General features: G+C 47.7%; 1 protein-coding gene across 5 annotated transcripts in view; it reads right to left on the bottom strand.

The window, feature by feature from the left end:
- Positions 1-18,845, bottom strand: part of LOC117348179 (golgin subfamily A member 6-like protein 6) — a 101,111-nt gene that overhangs the window by 17,544 nt on the left and 64,722 nt on the right. For 4 of the 5 annotated variants that reach the window (XM_033919904.1, XM_033919902.1, XM_033919906.1 and 1 more), the window contains 4 exons: positions 17,865-17,996; positions 14,697-14,770; positions 7,387-7,471; positions 4,487-4,670 (listed from right to left, as the gene is read on the bottom strand). In XM_033919904.1, coding sequence (XP_033775795.1) covers positions 4,487-4,670; positions 7,387-7,471; positions 14,697-14,770; positions 17,865-17,996 — 475 coding nt within the window. The remainder of the gene's footprint in view (positions 1-4,486; positions 4,671-7,386; positions 7,472-14,696; positions 14,771-17,864; positions 17,997-18,845) is intronic. The other variant, XM_033919905.1, reaches the window with a different exon arrangement.

Below are 18,845 nucleotides of genomic sequence, written 5' to 3' on the forward strand. Positions count from 1 at the left end.
TGACCAGACGCCCGGATTTCTCCGGACAAGTCCGGGGGTCCAGATGGCTTCAAAACCCGGCACTTTGTACGGGTTTTGAAAAGCCTCCTCAAATTGCGTCTGCAGGGAGGAAATCTGCGCATGCGTGGACTTCCTCCCTGCTCGACAAGAGCAGACATCAGGAGGCGGGGCTAGGGTGGGACAGGATGAGATTAGAGTATTAGAGATTAGAACGTGAACTCGCAGGCCTTTAGCATGCTCAGATGCTCAAGGCCTAGCAGAAGAGGAGGCCGATCTTCGGGCACCGGCACCAAGCACAGGACATGCCGGTGCCGGTGCCCAGATGAGGGGAAGAAGCGTCGGGGGGGTGCCGGATCATGGCGAGGGGATGCCCAATTGCATCGGGGGGGGTGCCGGATCGTGGCGGGGGGGTGCCCAATCGCGGCGGGGGGGGTGCCAGATCACAACGGGGGGGGGGTGCCGGATTGCGGGGGGGGGGGGGCGCTGGTAAATCAAGCCATGCTCAGTTTCCGAGGCACCGATTTTGCAAATGTTTTGCTCGTCTTGCAAAACACTCGCAAACCGGTACACTCGTAAACCAAGGTACCACTGTATTATGCAATTTTGGTTATCAAAAGAAGCACCTAGTTTTTGGCATTGGAGGAACCAGTTTCATCGTCTATTGTTATTTGAGACTTGGGAAGTTAGGCGTTCAACTAGGAAAATTCATATGTTTATGGAAATTTGGAGTCCGTATATTCAGAATCTTTCAACTAAGGCAAGAAGTTTAATTCTTAATGATTTACATTGAAGCTATGATTATTTATTTAAAATTCCAGTTCTTTATTTTTATTATTCTTTATTTTTGTCAACTTTCATTGGGTTTGGGGGGGTTTAATTTCTGGGTTATTTTATTTCATTAATAAAAGGTTTACACATAATTTTGGGGGTAGGGAAGGGAGGATAGGGGGGAGAAGTGAATGGGGGAAAGGGGGTAGGAAATAGGGGGAGGGTATTGAGAGATGCAAAGGGTAATTTGGAAATATATTTTGAAGAAAAGAAAGACATTTGATGGAAATAAATATGATGAATTTTAATGTAATGACTATTTTATTGTATTATATGATTGTATATTTACTGATTTCTTCAATACAATGTTATAAATTAAAATAATGTAGGCACCTATCTTCCATAATTGAATAGGGCCCTGTTATAGAATTGGGAGTATAAATATGCTGATAAATCCTTTATTTCATTCCAGATCAGATAAATGCTGGTCTTGCACCACTAGACAAGATGTTACAATTGTAGATGCCTGTTTAATAGAGCACAAGCCACATAGATGTGTGGCTAGCTTGCTTGCAAGAAGAGCACAAGAATGTTCTGAGCTATAATTGCACTCTATGCAACTCCTCCCCCACCCTCACCCCCTGATTTGCTACTGCCAATGAGAGAAGGTGATTGACTGGCATCAGTTTTTGCTTCTCTCTTATGTTTTCATCCGAAGCGGCTGCACCACTCTCACAGCCCTTAAGATGGCACTGAAAGGGAATTTATTTTATCTGGTTTCAGTTATTCAGGTCTAACTAGTTACTTATTAATTCCCTCAGGAATTTATTTCAACCATGGTTGGCATCTAAAAATAAAAATATCCTTATTGTGCCAGTAACTCAATCAAAGTAGGTCTCAAGAAATCATAACATAAATATTTACTGATGTGGCCAGAGCAATTTCCCCAGTGATATTTCTCTTCATAAGAAAACATAAGATCAGAGCTACATTAATAAAAGCACACCCACCTTAGCTTCAGGGTGAGCTCAAAAATACGGGATTGTTACACGAAGGTAATGAAGTTGTTCATATTTAGGTTACCAGACATCCGGGAGGACTGTTCGGGTGCCCAGACTTATTTTTTTAATTGGGGAGTCTTTCCTGGTTTAGACGGCTCTCCCAACTCCCCCATCTACCTCCTTCCCAGACCCGGCCACTGTAATTTAGTCTTTGGGCAGCCAGAAGCAGCAACAAGATGAAACTGATGCCGCCGGCATGCCCCAGAAGCCACCTCTCTGCAGGTCCTGTCTATGCGGGAACAGGAAGTCGCTGCAGAGAGATGGCTTCCGGGGCAAGCTGGCAGCAGCTGGCTTACCTTGTTGCTGCAGCCAGCTGCCCGAAGATTAAATTGCAGCGGCCAGGCCCAGGGAAGAGGTAGATGGGGAAGTTGGAAGCTAGAGAGGTGGTGAGGGGAAGCAGCATCGGAGGTCGGAGGAGGGAGGGTAGGGGACTGAAGGAACAGCATGGAGGGGGCTGGAGAAACAGCATGGATGGATGGAGGAAGAAACAGCATGGAGGGGGGTAGAGAAATAGTATGGAGGGAGGGAGAGAGGGTTGGAGAAACAGCATAGAGGGAGGGCTGATAAACAGCATGGAGGGAGGGCTAAAGAAGCATTATGGAAAGGAGAGAGTGCTGGAGAAAAGAACATGGATAGGGTAGTGCTGGAGAGAGAGGAGCACCCATGGGGGGGTGTTGGAAATTGGAAAGAGAGAGAGAGAGAACAACACCCATGGGGGAGAAAGGTTGGATGAAAAGGGAGAGAGAGAGAGAAGCACTAAAATGATACAGAGGATGGGAAGAGGGACCAAGGAAATGGGTGGAGTGTGGGCGGGGCTGTGGGTGGACAGGGTCATGTGTCCTCTTTTTTGTATTCACAAATATTAGAAGTCTTTTTGTTCTTCTTACACCATGCTTCTTATAACATGGGAGGCTTTTTCAGATGTAGGGCCAGTCCATGTAAATCTAATGCCCTATATCAGGGGTGTCCAATGTCGGTCCTCGAGGGCCGCAGTCCAGTCGGATTTTCAGGATTTCCCCAATGAATATACATGAGGTCTATTTGCATGCACTGCTTTCATTGTATGCTAATAGATCTCATGCATATTCATTGGGGAAATCCTGAAAACCCGACTGGATTGCGGCCCTCGAGGACCGACATTGGACACCCCTGCCCTATATGAACCATCAGCCATGCACTTCCACTTCGCCCTACCCTGCTCATAATTCAGCATCTCCCTTTTCCATCACCATCTCACCAGATCTCCAGCATCTCTCTTTCTGTACTCTCCCTCAGGCTTCCATCCTCTCCACTTCCCTATTCCCTCCCCTGAGTAGTCCAGCATTTCCCCTTCCTTTTTTCACACATCTTATCTCCTCCCTCCACTCAAAAGGTGTCTCCTTTCCCCTATATCGCCTAGATGTCCACCATCTCCCCCCTCCCTCCCACTAAGGTGTACAGCATTAGGGTTGGGTTGCCGTATTGGGAGACTGGGCATCCACTGGTAGGCCACTGATATAAGCAAACTACAAGTCTGTCCTCTTAAAGATACAGGAGTTTTCATACCAGTAGTATAGATATGGCTTCCAGCCCACAAGTCCTTGTGCCTTTAAAAGGGCAGATTTGGGAGGGCTTTTTGCTGCTGAAGTAGTTTATATCAATTACAAGAAGGGTTCATGGAGCATGGACTGGACTATGTGGAACAATAGCAGCTGGAGTTTGAAATAACAGAGTTTGAAATGCATCATTAAGGTTAGTTGGGAAGGGGATAGAAGAGAAACTGAAGGGAGAGAGGGGTCAGAAAAAAGATTCTCAAGGCTAACCAAATCTGCCCTGTCCAGCATCCTCCCCTCTTCCCCCCCCCCCCCCCCCCCCATTCTTCCTGTCACTACTGCTTCTGCCTTTTATCACCCTACCTCCTCAGGAGCCCAAAGGAAATACAAGTTTTAGGGGATAGCACAGCACCAGCACAGTCAGCCCTTAAAAGTTGGTGGTAGCAGCAAGCTTTTGGGTCTCTGCTCAAGATCAATGCCTCTACCTCCCACTTTGGAGCAGGACATGTCAGGTAAGCACATGCAGATAAGCCTGCCTGTCTATGCCTGTGCTAGTGCTCTGCTCTCACTCCCAAAGCCTTCTGTCCTAGGCAGATGCCTAGTCTGCATAGTAATAGGGCTGGCCCTGGTCAGAATCTTTCGCTGCCATACAGCGAAAGATTAGAGAAACTGTGCCTCTTCTCCCTCAAACAAAGGAGATTGAAAGGGGACATAATTGAAACATTCAAGGTACTGAGGGGGAAAGACTTAGCAGATAAGGACAGGTTGTTCACCCTCTCCAAGGTAGGGAGAACGAGAGGGCTCTCTCTGAAGTTAAAAGGGGATAGATTCCGTACAAACGTAAGGAAGTTCTTCTTCACCCATAGAGTGGTGGAAAACTGGAACGCTCTTCCAGAGTCTGTCATAGGGGAAAACACCCTCCAGGGATTCAAGACAAAGTTAGACAAGTTCCTGCTGAACAAGGACGTACACTGATAGGGTTAGTCTCAGTTAGGGTGTTGGTCTGACCCACCAGCGGCAATTCTTATGTTCTTATTAGTATATCGTAGTATTAGTATTCTCACATAGAAAATGAAAGTATCTCAGAGAGAATAAAATCAAAGTAACATTAGGTGGTAGCCTCACCCTGAATCTTCTTGTCTAATTGTTCTAAAAAAGCATCACATCGAGAACATTTCTTCGGAGACGTCATGGCCTGTTTCTCCTGGTACCCCCCTCTCGGAGGAGTCCATGGTCCTGACGTTTTTGGAACCACATGGCGCTTAGTCTCAGCTGATTTAGTCTCTCTCAAAACCTCCATTTCCGCTAGCTGGAAAAGAAAAATCATATTGACTGTGAAAGCAATATTTTAGCTGTCTGCATTCACACTGAGCAGCCCATACACAGGAGTAATGGTATCTTCTCAGACAGAATGTACTGACTACCATGTTTGCCCGGAAATAAGTCAGTGTCATATTAATCTGGGGTCCAAAAATTGCACTAGGGCTTACTTTTGGGGATGTCTTATTTTTTTCATATACAACAATCATCTCTCCCTTCCTCTCCTCCACCCCAATTCTTCCTCTTTCCTTTCTTCCCCCTCCCCATGTGCTGCATCTTTCCTCCCCGTCACCCATCCCCTTGTGCAGCATCTTTCTATCACTCCCTCCCCCCTCCCCGTGCAGCAGAACCCCATCGATCCTCCCACCGTGAGATTGACATACCTCCGCTCCGAGGCCTCCTAAAGCAGCAGGGATGGGGGTTGCTGAATTGACAAGTCCAAAATTTTCATGGATGGAGTCAGGGAGTGTTGTGGACATTCGGGGGGGGGGGGGGCGCAGGGCCTTCGGGGGTCAATCTGAACTAGGGATTACTTTTGGGGTAGGGCTTATATTAGGAGCATCTTTAAAATTCATGCTAGGGCTTATTTTCAGGAAAACAGGATAGTAATGTTCTGTCTGAACTACTCTGCTTTCTCCCTAGCTCAGCTTAACTTTTGACTGAGCTCTCAAGGTCATTAGTCTTTTTTCTTAACTGTTCTAAGGTCTGTCACAGCCCTTAGTGCAGTGAGACGTCATCATGACATCAGACTGAACCTGAATGGAACCAGGACTGAACTTTTATATTTGCCCAAACCAGAACAGAACCAGAAGCATTATTTGAAAGTCTCTTTTGAATGAGATATGCAGCCAAAGAAATTCTGATTCCCAGTTCCGGATAACAATGTTTCTGAAATCCTGAAATGAGGTGTGGTACACTCAATAGGCTGCAGAAACAGGATGAATGAGAATGGGCCCCCCTCCCCTCCCCTCACCTCTTTGCAGGGCAATATTCAAAGGGAAATATCCAGATAACTGCAACTGTTATTTGGCTTAGCCAGCACTGGCCATGGATTGTCAGTGGCACTATCCAGGAAGTGAGTGGCACTGGATACCCATGCAAAGCCAGCGAGCCACAGCTACCCATTCCTGAATGGAGTAGAACGGGTACAAGTGGATCGATTTTTCACTCCTTCAAAAATGACAAAGTCTAGGGGATACTCGATGAAGTTACAGGGAAATACTTTTAAAACCAATAGGAGGAAATATTTTTTCACTCAGAGAATAGTTAAGCTCTGGAGCGCGTTGCCAGAGGATGTGGTAAAAGTGGATAGCGTAGCTAGCTTTAAAAAAGGTTTGGGCAAGTTCCTGGAAGAAAAGTCCATAGTCTGTTATTGAGAAAGACATAGGGGAAGCTACTGCCCTGTATCGTTAGCATGGAATGTTGCTACTCTTTGGATTTTTTCCAGGTACTAGACCTGGATTGGCCACCGTGAGGACGGACTACTGGGGCTTGATGGACCATTGGTCTGACCCAGGAAAGCTATTCTTATGTTCTTATGTGATATTCATACTGCTGTCTATATAACCCAGATAAAAATCGCTGTCCTAACTATTCACATTGCTGTGAAAGACTCATGTATAACCAATGAACCATATACCCTTCACCAACAGAATACCCCACCCAAGCAGATTGCACTTATGTGTCACACTTTGAATACAACTATTGTGCGTACCAAGCAAACATACATTCCACTATTATTACACACCTCAACAGCCTACACACATTCAAATGCTTTCCATTAATGCATCTCAATGGCCACGACTTTGGTCTTGGAGGTTAAGATGCACATTGTCAGCTTCTATGAGACAAACTTGGTTTTTTATTTTACATAGAGCTTTATGGACCCCTACACGTTTACATAGAATAGATAGCTCTAAGTCTAATAGATGCTGGCATTGTCATCTAGAAGCAGGGACATTAGATCGTCTTTTATTTTATTGTCCATTCATATTAATATTTTGGAAATCAATCTGGCCTCAAATGAATAGGATGTTAGAAAATCCGGTAGCCTTGACATACGATACGATTTTGTTTGGTACTGCAATGAGAGCTCGGAGTCAAATAACAATAAACTTTTATTTATATTGACTGGAGTAGCAGTTCAACAAATCACACATAACTGGAAAAATTGTGACAGATTAAACTATAATTTTTGGTGGAACTCAGTTTGCCATATATATAAGATGGAGCGTACATTTGCAACACAAAAAGGATATATAGATAAGTTCAAGAGGATTTGGGGACCATTAACAGAATATTGTAACAACTGATTTTCATTTTTCCCATATTAAGATAATGGTTAAAGGAGGGAGGGTGGGAGGGGGTAAGGTTTTTATTCTCTTTGTCGTAAATTATAAACGATCTATCATAATAGATATTATTCTTATGTGACAATAACAAAATGAAGGGAGGGAAAAGGATTAATAATTAAATAATAATTGATAAAATCATTATAATTTATTGATATATAAAATTGTAATAAAGATAATATAAGATATGTATTATATAAAATACATTATAGATATATCAAGTGTATTGTTAAAATAATTGTATGACAATTTATGACACTTGTTGTTATATGTAAAAATCAATAAAAAACTTAAAACCAAAACCAAATGCTTTCCATGTACAGAATGACGACAATTGTCTCTCTTACAAATTACCTTTAATTCCAATGAAGAGAGTTTAATCTCCATCTCTGTCTTCTCCATCTCTTTTAGCTGCCTGAGGTGCCTTAGATCCTGGTCCCTGGATATACACAGCTCTGCATTAATTCAAGTGCTAAAGTGTAGACCACCAGATCATCTGATTCTTCTTTTAAATGGTTCTGGGGACAACTTCTAATGCTGTGAGATGCTGTTACGTTCTAAGTGCCAGCATTTACTTCCACCTGCCATAGGCACAGTGTAAGTGGCCTCACCTAGAGTTTGGTGTGTATCTGCAGATTTACCCTAGTATTCTATAACAGATTTAATGCACAACTCTACCATTATACCAGCTTAGCAGTAGATCGAATCCCACCCCCTTTTAACACGTTGTAAAATCACACAATTTGTACACATCTACACATGTAAATGCCATAGTTTACACATGGATATGTTTCTAAAATTATGGCCTAAATCTAAAACAATTTTTTTAGCCCCACAAATCTAAAAATCTTAGATACCGACAATCTCAAATAGCAGTTTTGAAAAGTGTAGCAATCAAGGCAATCTGAGAGTGTGGTGTACTGGTCAAGTCACTTAATCCTCTGCTGCTCCAGGTACTTTAGATAGACTGTGAGCCCACCAGGACAGATAGGAAAAATGCTTGAGTACCTGATTTGTAACCCATTCTGAGCTCCTTTGGGAGGATGGGCTAAAAAATGGAATAAATAAGTGTAACAGTGCATGCAGTCTAATTATTTTCAAAAATGTGAATGAAGGGCAGTCAGAAAGGGGAGCAAAATGGTTCTCTATCTCAAGTAACATAATGATTGAAAAATCTCTTTTTTACTTATCTTGAGAGCCAATCCAAATAAGTGATGGTGTGATCACATTTTGAGCTCCCAGCTCTGCATCAGGGCAAATGCTTTCAAAAATCATCTTAAAAGCAAACTCATTCTTTTGGACTTCTCCCATACTGTAAGTACCCTGTTATAAAAACAGGCCCTATCACATTATCCGTAGTGAAGGACGGGCAAGCTCTGCAGGATTCCAGGGAGCCTGCCTAGCAATTGAAAACCCAATATTAGGCAGCCCGAGAGCTCGTCTCGACGGGCGTACCTAACGCGGAGCTGGGAGGCCCGCGTGGTAGCCCGTCGGAGACGCGGGGCCGTTGGGGGGATCAGGAGGCAGGGGATTGGTCGGCAGGTCTTCCTGCCGCTGGGAAGACCTGCCATTGGTTAGTCGTGGCCGCGGAGGGTGTCGGGAGGGGGGAGGCTTTATAAGTCGGGCCTCGGAGGACTAAGGGCGTTTCTGGTCCTCCGAGGCGGCTTTTCGGATATGGAGTCGGGTTCGGGTTCCGGGGGCGGTGCGGCCGAGCTCTCCTTCGCGGCGGGTAGCTCCTTCGACGAGGAGGAAGAGCCGGTGAGTAATGCGCCGAACCGGGAGCGTTCCTGCCGCCGAGGCGTTCTCGTGCGGTTGCTAGGGTATCGATTGCGCTGGGGGCAGGAGGGGGTCCGTTGGAAACCACGAGGTCCGGCGGGAGGGCCCGTAAAGGGGCTGGGTCGGGTAGTTCTATCGGGGTTGGGGCTGTGGCAGCGTCGGGGAGTGCATTGCCGACCGCGGGGGAGGTGTCGGGTGTGGCTGGGCCAGAGCCACGTGCTGCTGTGTTGACTCAGCCGGATGTGCTGCATACAGCACCAGTGGTACCTGCCTGTTCGGGTACGCAGACTGGTGAACATTTCTTGGGTAGGGGTGCGGTTGCTGGTTCGGCGGAGAGAGAGGTCCAGTTTAGGGTACCGGCGACTTCAGGGACGGTCGAGGATGGTGGCTTGGGTGCTCCTGTTGGTGGTTTGGGCGTGGGTGTCACTGCTCCAACGCAGAGCATCTTCCAGCCCCCTGTTCATTCTCCCTTCTGGCCTCCCTGGGCTTCGGGGTCTTGGGGTGCGGGTTGGAGTCCTGTGCCTTGGCCGCTGGGGGGTGCTGGCATGTCCGATCCTGCATCTGCGTGGGGCCGTGGGGTTGGTCGCGGCGGTGGGCCTGCTGATTGGTGGGCCCTCGGGGGAGCAGGGGGTTCTGGGGCTCCCTATGGGGTTCTTCCTGCTGGTGCTGTGCAGTTGTCTGGTCCTTGTTTGGATTTTTCTTCACAGGTTTTTGCTGGTTCTTCAGTGGGACGTGAGGCTGTGGCCACCTTTTCCCAGAAGCAGGTGCAGAGTTCCGGAGGACTTCGGACGGCGGAGCCCGGGCAGAGTGGACTTGGTCGTGTGGTAGCTGCAGATGGCGCTACTGGCGGAGGAACCTCGGCGTTGTCCAGACAGCGGGGTCCACACATGGTAGCTGCTGCGGATGGCGCTGCTGGAGAGTCGAGAGTACCGATCATCGCTGGAGGAGCACAGGACATGGGTAACATGGCCTTAGAGGCTGCTGAGTGTGGGGAATGGGGTACGGGGAAGGGGAAGAGTGAGCGCAAGCGCAAGCGAAGGGCTAGGGCTTCCTCCTCTTCATCGTCTTCTTCTTCTTTAACCTCCACTTCTTCTTCGTCTTCCTCCCGATCTCGGTCGAGGGCGTTGGGTGAGCAGGCGGGGCAGGAGAGTCAGGATAGGGGTGCTCCGGCATTGGTGGCGCTCACCGAGCTTTGGGAGAAGGTACCTAGAGGGTTGCGTCGGAAAATTAGAAAGCGAGCGTGCATCGACGTGTTTTGGCTCTTAGAGGGCAGGAAGCGTAGGAGTAAAAAGAAGGGTAAGAGGGAAGAGGGCAAGGTTAAATTGGGTCAGGTCTCCCGTAATATGGTCAACTGGACGCGGGCATTTCTTCGACTAGCCAGTGTATGGGGTCAGGCTCGTCCTCAGGATTATGGCCTGCTCTTGGCGTACATGGATTCTGTGCTCGACGCTTATCAGCGCTTCGGTGGTTGGGCCTGACTCAACTATGACGAGGCTTTTCGAGATAAGATGGAAGAAAACAGGCACATGTCTTGGGGTACCCAAGATATCAATTTGTGGTTAACGCATATGGCTAGACCTGGGGGCGCTGCGGCGGGCGTTGCGGCACGATCAATGCAACAGGGATCGACAGGTGTGAATCGTTCCTTTCGAGCCGGCGCTGGGCAACCGGGTCAGGGTTCTGGGGGAGGGAATGACCTCTGCTGGAAGTTCAACAAAGCGGCGTGTCCATTTCCGGATTGTAGATTCCGGCACGCCTGTTCGCTGTGTGGGCAGGGTCACTCAGCGCTTAAATGCCCTAAAAAAGGAGTGGCCTTGTCCTCAGGGCCAGCAAAATGAGGTGGGTTCCTCTGCGGTGCCCACCCCGATTAAGGTGGGGGCCCTCCGGCCGTGGTTGAGCTGTTATAGTGATCGGAGGGCTGCAGTATTGTTGGAAAAAGGTTTTGATGAGGGTTTTGTCATACCGTACGAGAAGCCGGTGGCTCCAGTGCGGGTTCCCAATGCTTCCTCAGTGAATAGCCTATGGGAGGTGGTTCGGTCTAAATTGCAGGAGGAGATCGGGCTGGGGCGCATTGCGGGGCCTTTTCGGGAGCAGCCTTTCTTGGTTATGATGGTCTCCCCGTTGGCTATTATTCCCAACAAAGACCCTGGTAAGTTCCGTTTGATTCACAATCTGTCCCGGCCTTCGGGCCGCTCTGTCAACGACGGCATCCCTCGTGACCTGTGTATAGTTCGCTATTCGTCTTTTGATTGTGCGCAGCGTCTTGTTGTGCAGGCTGGGTGTGGTGCTCTCCTGGCAAAGGTGGACATTGAGGCTGCCTTCCGGCTTTTGCCTGTCCATCCCTCCTCTTATCCGCTGCTGGATTTTTGATTCAAGGGTGAGTTCTATTACGATCGTTGTTTACCGATGGGCTGCTCCATTTCGTGCGCTTACTTCGAGATGTTTAGTACGTTCTTGCACTGGGTTACGGTCCGCGTAGCGTGGGTGGATTCGGTTGTGCACTATCTGGACGACTTTCTATTTGTTGGAGCAGCGGGGTCTGCGGTGTGTTCCCGCTTGAAAGCATCATTTGAACGCGTGGCTGCTGCTTTCGGTATTCCTTTGGCGGCAGAAAAATCAGAGGGTCCAACTACGGTGCTTACTTTTCTGGGTATTGAGATTGATACCGTAGTTATGGTTACCAGGTTGCCACTGGACAAGGTAAAACTCCTGTTGTTGCAGATTTCTCAGATGGCGGAGTCCCGCAAGGCTACCCTCAGAGACGTTCAATCACTGCTGGGGTCACATAACTTCGCGTGTCGCGTACTGCCTATGGGGCGGGCTTTTGCTCGACGACTGGCTGCGGCCACCTCAGGTGTTCGTGATCTTTGGCCTGCTCGGCTGTGTAATAAGCGCGTGATATTTTGGTGCGATAATATGGGGGTTGTGGAGGTCGTCAATCGGCATGCCGCAAAATGTTTGCAGGTTAATCAGTTGATGCGTGAGATCGTTCTGCGTTGTTTGTGGCTCAATTTGTACATTAGGGCTAGGCATGTGCCAGGGAGTCGCAACTGTATTGCTGATGCTCTTTCTCGCTTTAATTTTTCGCAGTTTCGTCGGCTGGCTCCAGACGCGCAGCTCCATGGGTTGCAGATGCCAGATCATTTATGGAGCCTGGTCGGGAAGGGCTCTGGGACTTGCTGAGACAGTCGGTGGCTCCTACCACCTGGACTCGCTACAATGCTGGATTCCGTCGATTGTTCGCCTTCCTGTCTTCCCGGGGTTGGTCCCCGGGACCAGTATCTGAGACCCTGCTAGCGGAATTTGTGCAGGACTCACATCGTGAGGGTTTGTCGCGGGGAGTTGTGGCTGGCCACTTAGCTGGTTTTACATTCTTCTCCAGGGCCTTGGGGTGGCGTTGCCCGTCCTCAGGTTTCCTAGTGCGTAGACTTCTGACGGCTATGGCTAGGATTGCGCCGCAGCAACCCGATGCACGGCGGCCAATTTCTCATGACTTGTTGAGGAGGTTGATCGGGGATTTGCCGGCGGTGGCTCGGTCCCAATACGAGGTGCTGCTGTTCACTGCTGCGTTTTCGCTAGCTTTTTTCGGAGCCTTCCGCGTCGGGGAGCTACTTGTGCACCCTGCTAATTCGGTGGGTGCGCGTGGCCTTTTATTGCGGCATGTACAGTGCGGTGACAGTACCGTTAGTTTATATCTTGCCAGATCCAAGACAGACCAGCTGGGCAGGGGCCGTACGGTGGTGTTGCATAAAATAGTGGGTGTTACTTGCCCGGTTACGGCTCTGTGTGCCTATATGGCGGTTCGTCCTCCTTTGGGATTGGCCTTGTTGTTGCATGAAGACAGCGGGCCCCTTACTCATTATCAGTTCTTAGCCGTGCTGCGTCTAGTTTTGCGCCGATGTGGTGAGGACCCGGTGCGCTTTGGTACTCATTCATTTCGTATTGGGGCTTCCACTAGCGCCTTTCTGGCAGGGGTGCCAGGTGAAGGGATTCAACGGTTAGGACATTGGTCCTCGGACCGTTACAGGAGTTACATTAGGCCTCAAGGGGTGGCACGAGGTTTAGATCAGGGAGGGACCTAGGTTGGGCTGCTCAGTTAATGTTTCCATTGATGGGTTCTTTGGTCTTGGGGAAGTGGGTGGCTATAGCTGGTTGGTGCATGCTCAGGACTGACACTTTACTAACCAGAATTTTGTGTTATGATTTAGGGCTGGATTTGATTGTTGGGTTTGCCTTACAGATGCGGTACGGCGACAGCGTACGGTGTGGATTGTCGGGCACTTCTTCGTCCACTGGGCAGGAGAGCGTGCCGCGATCCGGCCTGGGGGTCAGCACCTGGGTCTGCAGCACTTGGGCATTCGCGTGTCCTGGTGGGGTCAGCGGGGCATGAGGTGGCATCAGCTGTTACCGTTGCTGGCTGACTTCCGTCGTCGTCCTCGTCGTCCGGATGTCCTGCTGCTGCATTTGGGTGGTAACGACGTGGATTCCCAGACGGGGAAGCACCTGATTGACACGATTCTGGGTGATCTCAGGATGGTATTGGAGTGGTTCCCGGGCACGACGCTGCTGTGGTCGGACATTATTCCTCGACCACGCAGGCTGGAGTCCCGGAGATGGACCAGGGGTCTGTGCAAGGTCAACCGTCAGGTAGGGCGATGGGTGGAGTCTAGGGGGGGTGCAACTACGACACGACTGGGTGGATGTGTCATGTTTAGGTTTGTTTGCGAGGGATCGGGTACATTTGTCGGACGTAGGCTGGGATTTGCTGTTGGACGATTTCTCGTCGGGTTGTGAGCGTTGGGCGCTATCTTAGTCGCAGCTCTGTTCATTGGGGGGGGGGGCCTGTAAGGGTTTACAGGCCCTATGGCGGTATCTCGAGCTACTGGCTGGGCTCATCAGGGGATGAGCGGTGGGCCGGCTGGGAGCCGTGCCTGGTGGGTCAGGTGACCCGGGTTAGTGGGGCATGTGGGGGACATGCCACCCCCAGATTCTTGCTTCATGGCGGGGTCGGGGGCATAACTTGTCTTTACAGTAGCTCGAAATAATTTGTGTTATAATGTTTATACTGTTTATGCATTGTTATGTTATTTAACAACCTGTTATGACCAATAAACAGGGCTGCGGCTATTTTTCACCATAATTATTGTCGAGTTTTTGTGGGATAAGGTAAGGGAGGGGTTAAAGGTTTGAAATATATGTAGGTAGCGGGCCTATCCAGATTCCGCTGTTATGAAACACCAATGCAGTTGGAGAACTCCCGCTCAGCTTAAAGGGAACAGTGCTCAGCTGTTTTGGTAGAGAATTCCATAACTTTGGGGTTGTCTCTATATTCTTCTAGCCCAGGGGTAGGCAATTCCGGTCCGCAAGAGCTGGAGCCAGGTCAGGTTTTCAGGATATCCACAATGAATATGTACGAGATAGATTTGCATGCACTGCCTCTTTGAGATGCAAATCTATCTCATGCGTATTTATTGTGGATATCCTGAAAACCTGACCTGGCTCTGGCTCTCGAGGACCGGAATGGCCTACCCCTGCTCTAGCCTTATTTGGCTAAAAGAGGGAAATTCAAGGAGGCTCTGACTCTGGGATCTTATTGAGTGAGTGGGAATGTAATGTGCATATTTGTAAAATGACTATTCCTGCTGCACATGCCACCAAATACACATACAGTAGCGTGTTAGCGTTTTAAGATTATTTTTCCAAAATGCCGCCTGAACTGAGCAGGTGCTAATCTGGATATCTCAATTCCCACCTCTATGTTCTTTATAAATGGAGTTCAACACCATAAAAATATTCTAGTATGGGGGAGAAAAAAAATGGAGCAGTTTTTCAACCGGAACAGAGCTTTGACACATTCATGCGCCAGGCCCGGATTCCAGGGTTCTTACTTCTCAGTCAGCTGTTCTTTCAAGGAAGTCACAAGTTGTTCCAGTCTCAGCTTCTCTGTGCTGCACTCAGTATACTGCAGAGACAAAAAAATGGGAGGAAGTGGACTTTAGAAAGCCTGGCCATTGTCAGATTGCTGGTGTCTATGACGAGAACTTTTGCGTTCTCCTTTCTTCTCCTCTCCCTACTTCATTTTCTTGGCCTTTATTTATTTCTTTCTGTTACATGCTCTGCCATTTCTTAGACTGCTGCCTCCCATTTGTTTTATGAATGGAACTGTCTAGATGGGTTATCTTTTCTATCTTTTTACTGACGTTCCTTTCGCTCTTGTTTATTTTCCTATTTTAGGGCTCCTTTTACAAGGCTGGCAAGGTAAATGCTCCGACGCTCATAGGAATTCTATGAGTGTCGGAGTATTTACCTCATTGGCCCGCGGTAGAAGTTTCTATCGCAGCTTTGTAAAAGCCAGCGCTAATTTGTTCACATGAGCCAAGAAAGCTGTTTACAGAATTTTTAAATAATAATTACATAAGAAATTTGTCTAAGACTAGTAGCCCAGTTTCTTTTCCTTGTTCTTCTCCTCACATTGTCTCTGTAGCTACAGTATTTATACATCATATTCTGTCTTCTCCTCTCTACTCTGCTCTGTTTGCATCGTCATAGCTCTCTCTCAACTTCTTTTCTTCATTTTAGCTATGAGAACATGTTTGACTTTAGCTTTGAGATCGTTCTAATGAATAAATACTGAAAGGCACATAAGAACATAAGCAATGCCTCCGCCGGGCCAGACCATAGGTCCATCCTGCCCAGCAGTCCGCTCCCGCGGCGGCCCAAACAGGTCACGACCTGTCTGAATCACCAGAAGGGGCCCCCTTGCCACCTTGGTTTCCCATTGAGTCCTATCTTCCCATCGAAGTCCTAACCCTCCGGTCTTGCACATGCACGACCTGGTTGGGTTTCTATACTTATTACCTGGTTAACTTTCTATACCTGTGTTACATCCCAGCACCTCTCTCAGTATCCCACGATCCCTTTATCCCTCAGGAATCTGTCCAATCCCTGTTTGAATCCTTGTTCCGTACTCTGCCTGATCACTTCCTCCGGTAGCGCATTCCAAGTGTCCACGACCCTTTGGGTGAAAAAAAATTCCTTGCATTTGTTTTGAACCTATCTCCCTTCAGTTTCTCCAAATGGCCCCTCGTACCTGTCAACCCCTTCAGCCTGAAGAATCTGTCCCTATCCACCCTCTCTATGCCCCTCATGATCTTGAAGGTCTCTATCATATCTCCCCTGAGCCTCCTTTTTTCCAGAGAGAAGAGCCCCAGCCTATCCAACCTCTCGGCGTATGGGCAGTGTTCTAGCCCTCTTACCAGCTTCGTTGCTCTCCTTTGGACTCTCTCAAGTACCGCCATGTCCTTCTTGAGGTACGGCGACCAATATTGAACACAGTATTCCAGATGTGGACGCACCATCGCTCGATACAATGGCATGATGACTTCCCGCGTCCTGGTTGTTATGCCCCTCTTTATGATGCCCAGCATTCTGTTGGCTTTTTTCGAGGCTGCTGCGCACTGTGCAGATGGCTTCAGTGATGCATCCACCAGCACACCCAAGTCTCTCTCAAGACTGCTGTCTCCCAACATTGCCCCCCCCCAATTTGTAGTTGAACAACGGGTTCTTTTTCCCTATATGCATGACCTTGCATTTTTCCACATTAAAGCGCATTTGCCATTTGTTTGCCCAGTCTTCCAGCTTGCCCAGGTCCCTTTGCAGGTCCTCACACTCCTCCCTGGACCTAACTCTGCCGCACAGTTTGGTATCGTCTGCAAATTTTATAACCTCGCACTTTGCCTCCTTTTCACATCTGAAGGGCAATTCTCTAACTAGGTCAGTGTTCTTCAGTGCAAGTCCCCCCACCCCAAGACCTCTGGGGTGGCCCCCAATGTATTTCTAGGTTTTTTCTGCTAATCTGCCTCTCTACCCAGGCTCAGGACAGAAAGAGGTAATGAATGGAGCAGACAAGATGGGGGGGAGGAAGAGACACATGTTTGAAGACAGACAAAAGAGAACACATTTGGAAATGATCTCAGACTTGAGGACACCCCCTAATGAAATTTGGAGCTGGTTGGGATGGATATCATTGACACATACTAGTCAGCACTGTTGTTGCCCCACATGTGAAGATATTTGGTGGCTGTCCTTCAGCTCATTAAACTCCAAATTGGCCCCTGCTTAAAAATGAATGAAGACCACTGAACTATTTTAGAACATGATGTCCAACTCGGAATAAGAATGTCAAAGGTCAATAATCCTTTCTAAAATACCAAATTTTTTTTATCCTAACTTTGTCCGGGTAATTATCTACATTGCAATCTGAATAGTGCTGCTTTCTAAGCATGGAATGTTGCTACTATTTGGGTTTCTGCCCAATGGCCAATGGCTTGGCCATTATTGGAAACAGGAGACTGGGCTAGATGGACCATTGGTCTGACCCAGTACAGCTTGTTCTTATGCTCTTCATTGCCATTTTCCACCCTGGCACGATCTAAATAGTACTGAGGTAGTCTGTAAGGATATTCTGTGGCAGCTACTGTGGTGCTAGTGAATATCTGTGGCCAGTTCCATCTAATCCATTTGTCTGGATAATGGAGGTCAATATTTTAATAAATGATGTCTGAATATTGACACGATAAAATATGAGAAGGAGCAGATAATGACCCCAAGACCATCCAGTAATGGAGAAGACACCTTTAGATCTGATCTTATAAAGAGATGGCTGATACAGTAGTTTTCATGTCAGAAGATGACCACTATGGGGTCAATACTGAAAATTATTTAACCAGATAGGAGAGGCTCCAAAGACTCAGTTATTCAACGCCGTCCATCACTGAATATCTGATCTAATTTAGCCCATGTCTGTGAGCAGCTATAAAATCACTGTCCACCATGAGTTGAAAATTGTCCCCCTATAAATTTTTAACTCACTGTTTCTCAAATTTCTCCTGGATGCACACCATACCAGGCGGGTTTTAAGGATTTCTACAATGATTATGCATAAGATATATTTGTATATATTTGCTAATCTGTCTCATGCACATTCATTGCGGTAATTCTGAAAACCCGATTGGCTAGATGTGCTTCCAGGATAGGGCCGAAAAGTACTTTTCTACCTGGTCCCTAGCAGATTCCAGCTCCTGCTGCTGTTCTTCCAGTTCTGAATCTCGTGTTTTCAGCATGTCCCAAACCTTCTGTAGCTCTTCTTGAACTACAACTAACTCTGTATCCACTTCCTCCAATGAGGCCTAAAACAGATAAAATAACTTCTCTCTGAAAGTTATCCATACACTATAATGAATTTCAAGTTAGGCATGTTGGATTCTTCTGACCAAAAGTTGACAGGAGACCTCAAGCTATCCAGGTAAGTGGCAGACCTGAATTAAGTTTTTCCTACAAATGTTAATCTGAAACATTACTAATACATGTCATACCTTCATTTATTAATCAAAATCTCTCCCAACTCATGGTTGATTATGCAAAGAGGGGAGAAATATTTGGATTTAACTCAGATCTTTTCAGTAGTAGCTCAGGTTGAGTTACTTTCAGGTCCAGTAGACACTATAGTGTCAATATTCAAAGCAATGTAACTGGGCTGGGGAGGCTTCTGACTGTTTAAATCACTTGTGCCTGGCTATCCACTGATATTCAGTGGCATATAACTGGGTAGTGCATTATCTGGCAAGTGCCAGGGTGCTCTGGGGGCAGAATATAGGCAGAGCCAGGCTTATCTGGACATTGATGATATTCAGATAGTTAACTGGATAGATGGGACTACATAAAAAGCAGTCTTGTCTTTGCTCAGTTAGCTATTCAGATACCGGCACTAAATGGTGGCCAATACCCAGATAACTTCAGGGTAATGGCCTGAAAAGTCTTCTAGTCTCCCTTCCCTCCCCCGAAAGAGCTTTGGCCCCTCCCTTCTAAACTACTGAGGAGTATCAGCCCCCCTCTCTCCTGAACTCCCTAAGAGCATTGGCCCTCCTCCCTCCTGATTTCCACAAAGAGCAGTCCCCCCCCCCCACACACACACACTCCTCACAGTAAACACTTGAAGCTGAGCAAGAGTCCTCCAACTATAGTCCTACCAGTAGGGG

Source organism: Geotrypetes seraphini, chromosome 14 (genome assembly GCF_902459505.1).
Source record: "Geotrypetes seraphini chromosome 14, aGeoSer1.1, whole genome shotgun sequence".
Classification (NCBI taxonomy): Eukaryota; Metazoa; Chordata; class Amphibia; order Gymnophiona; family Dermophiidae; genus Geotrypetes; species Geotrypetes seraphini.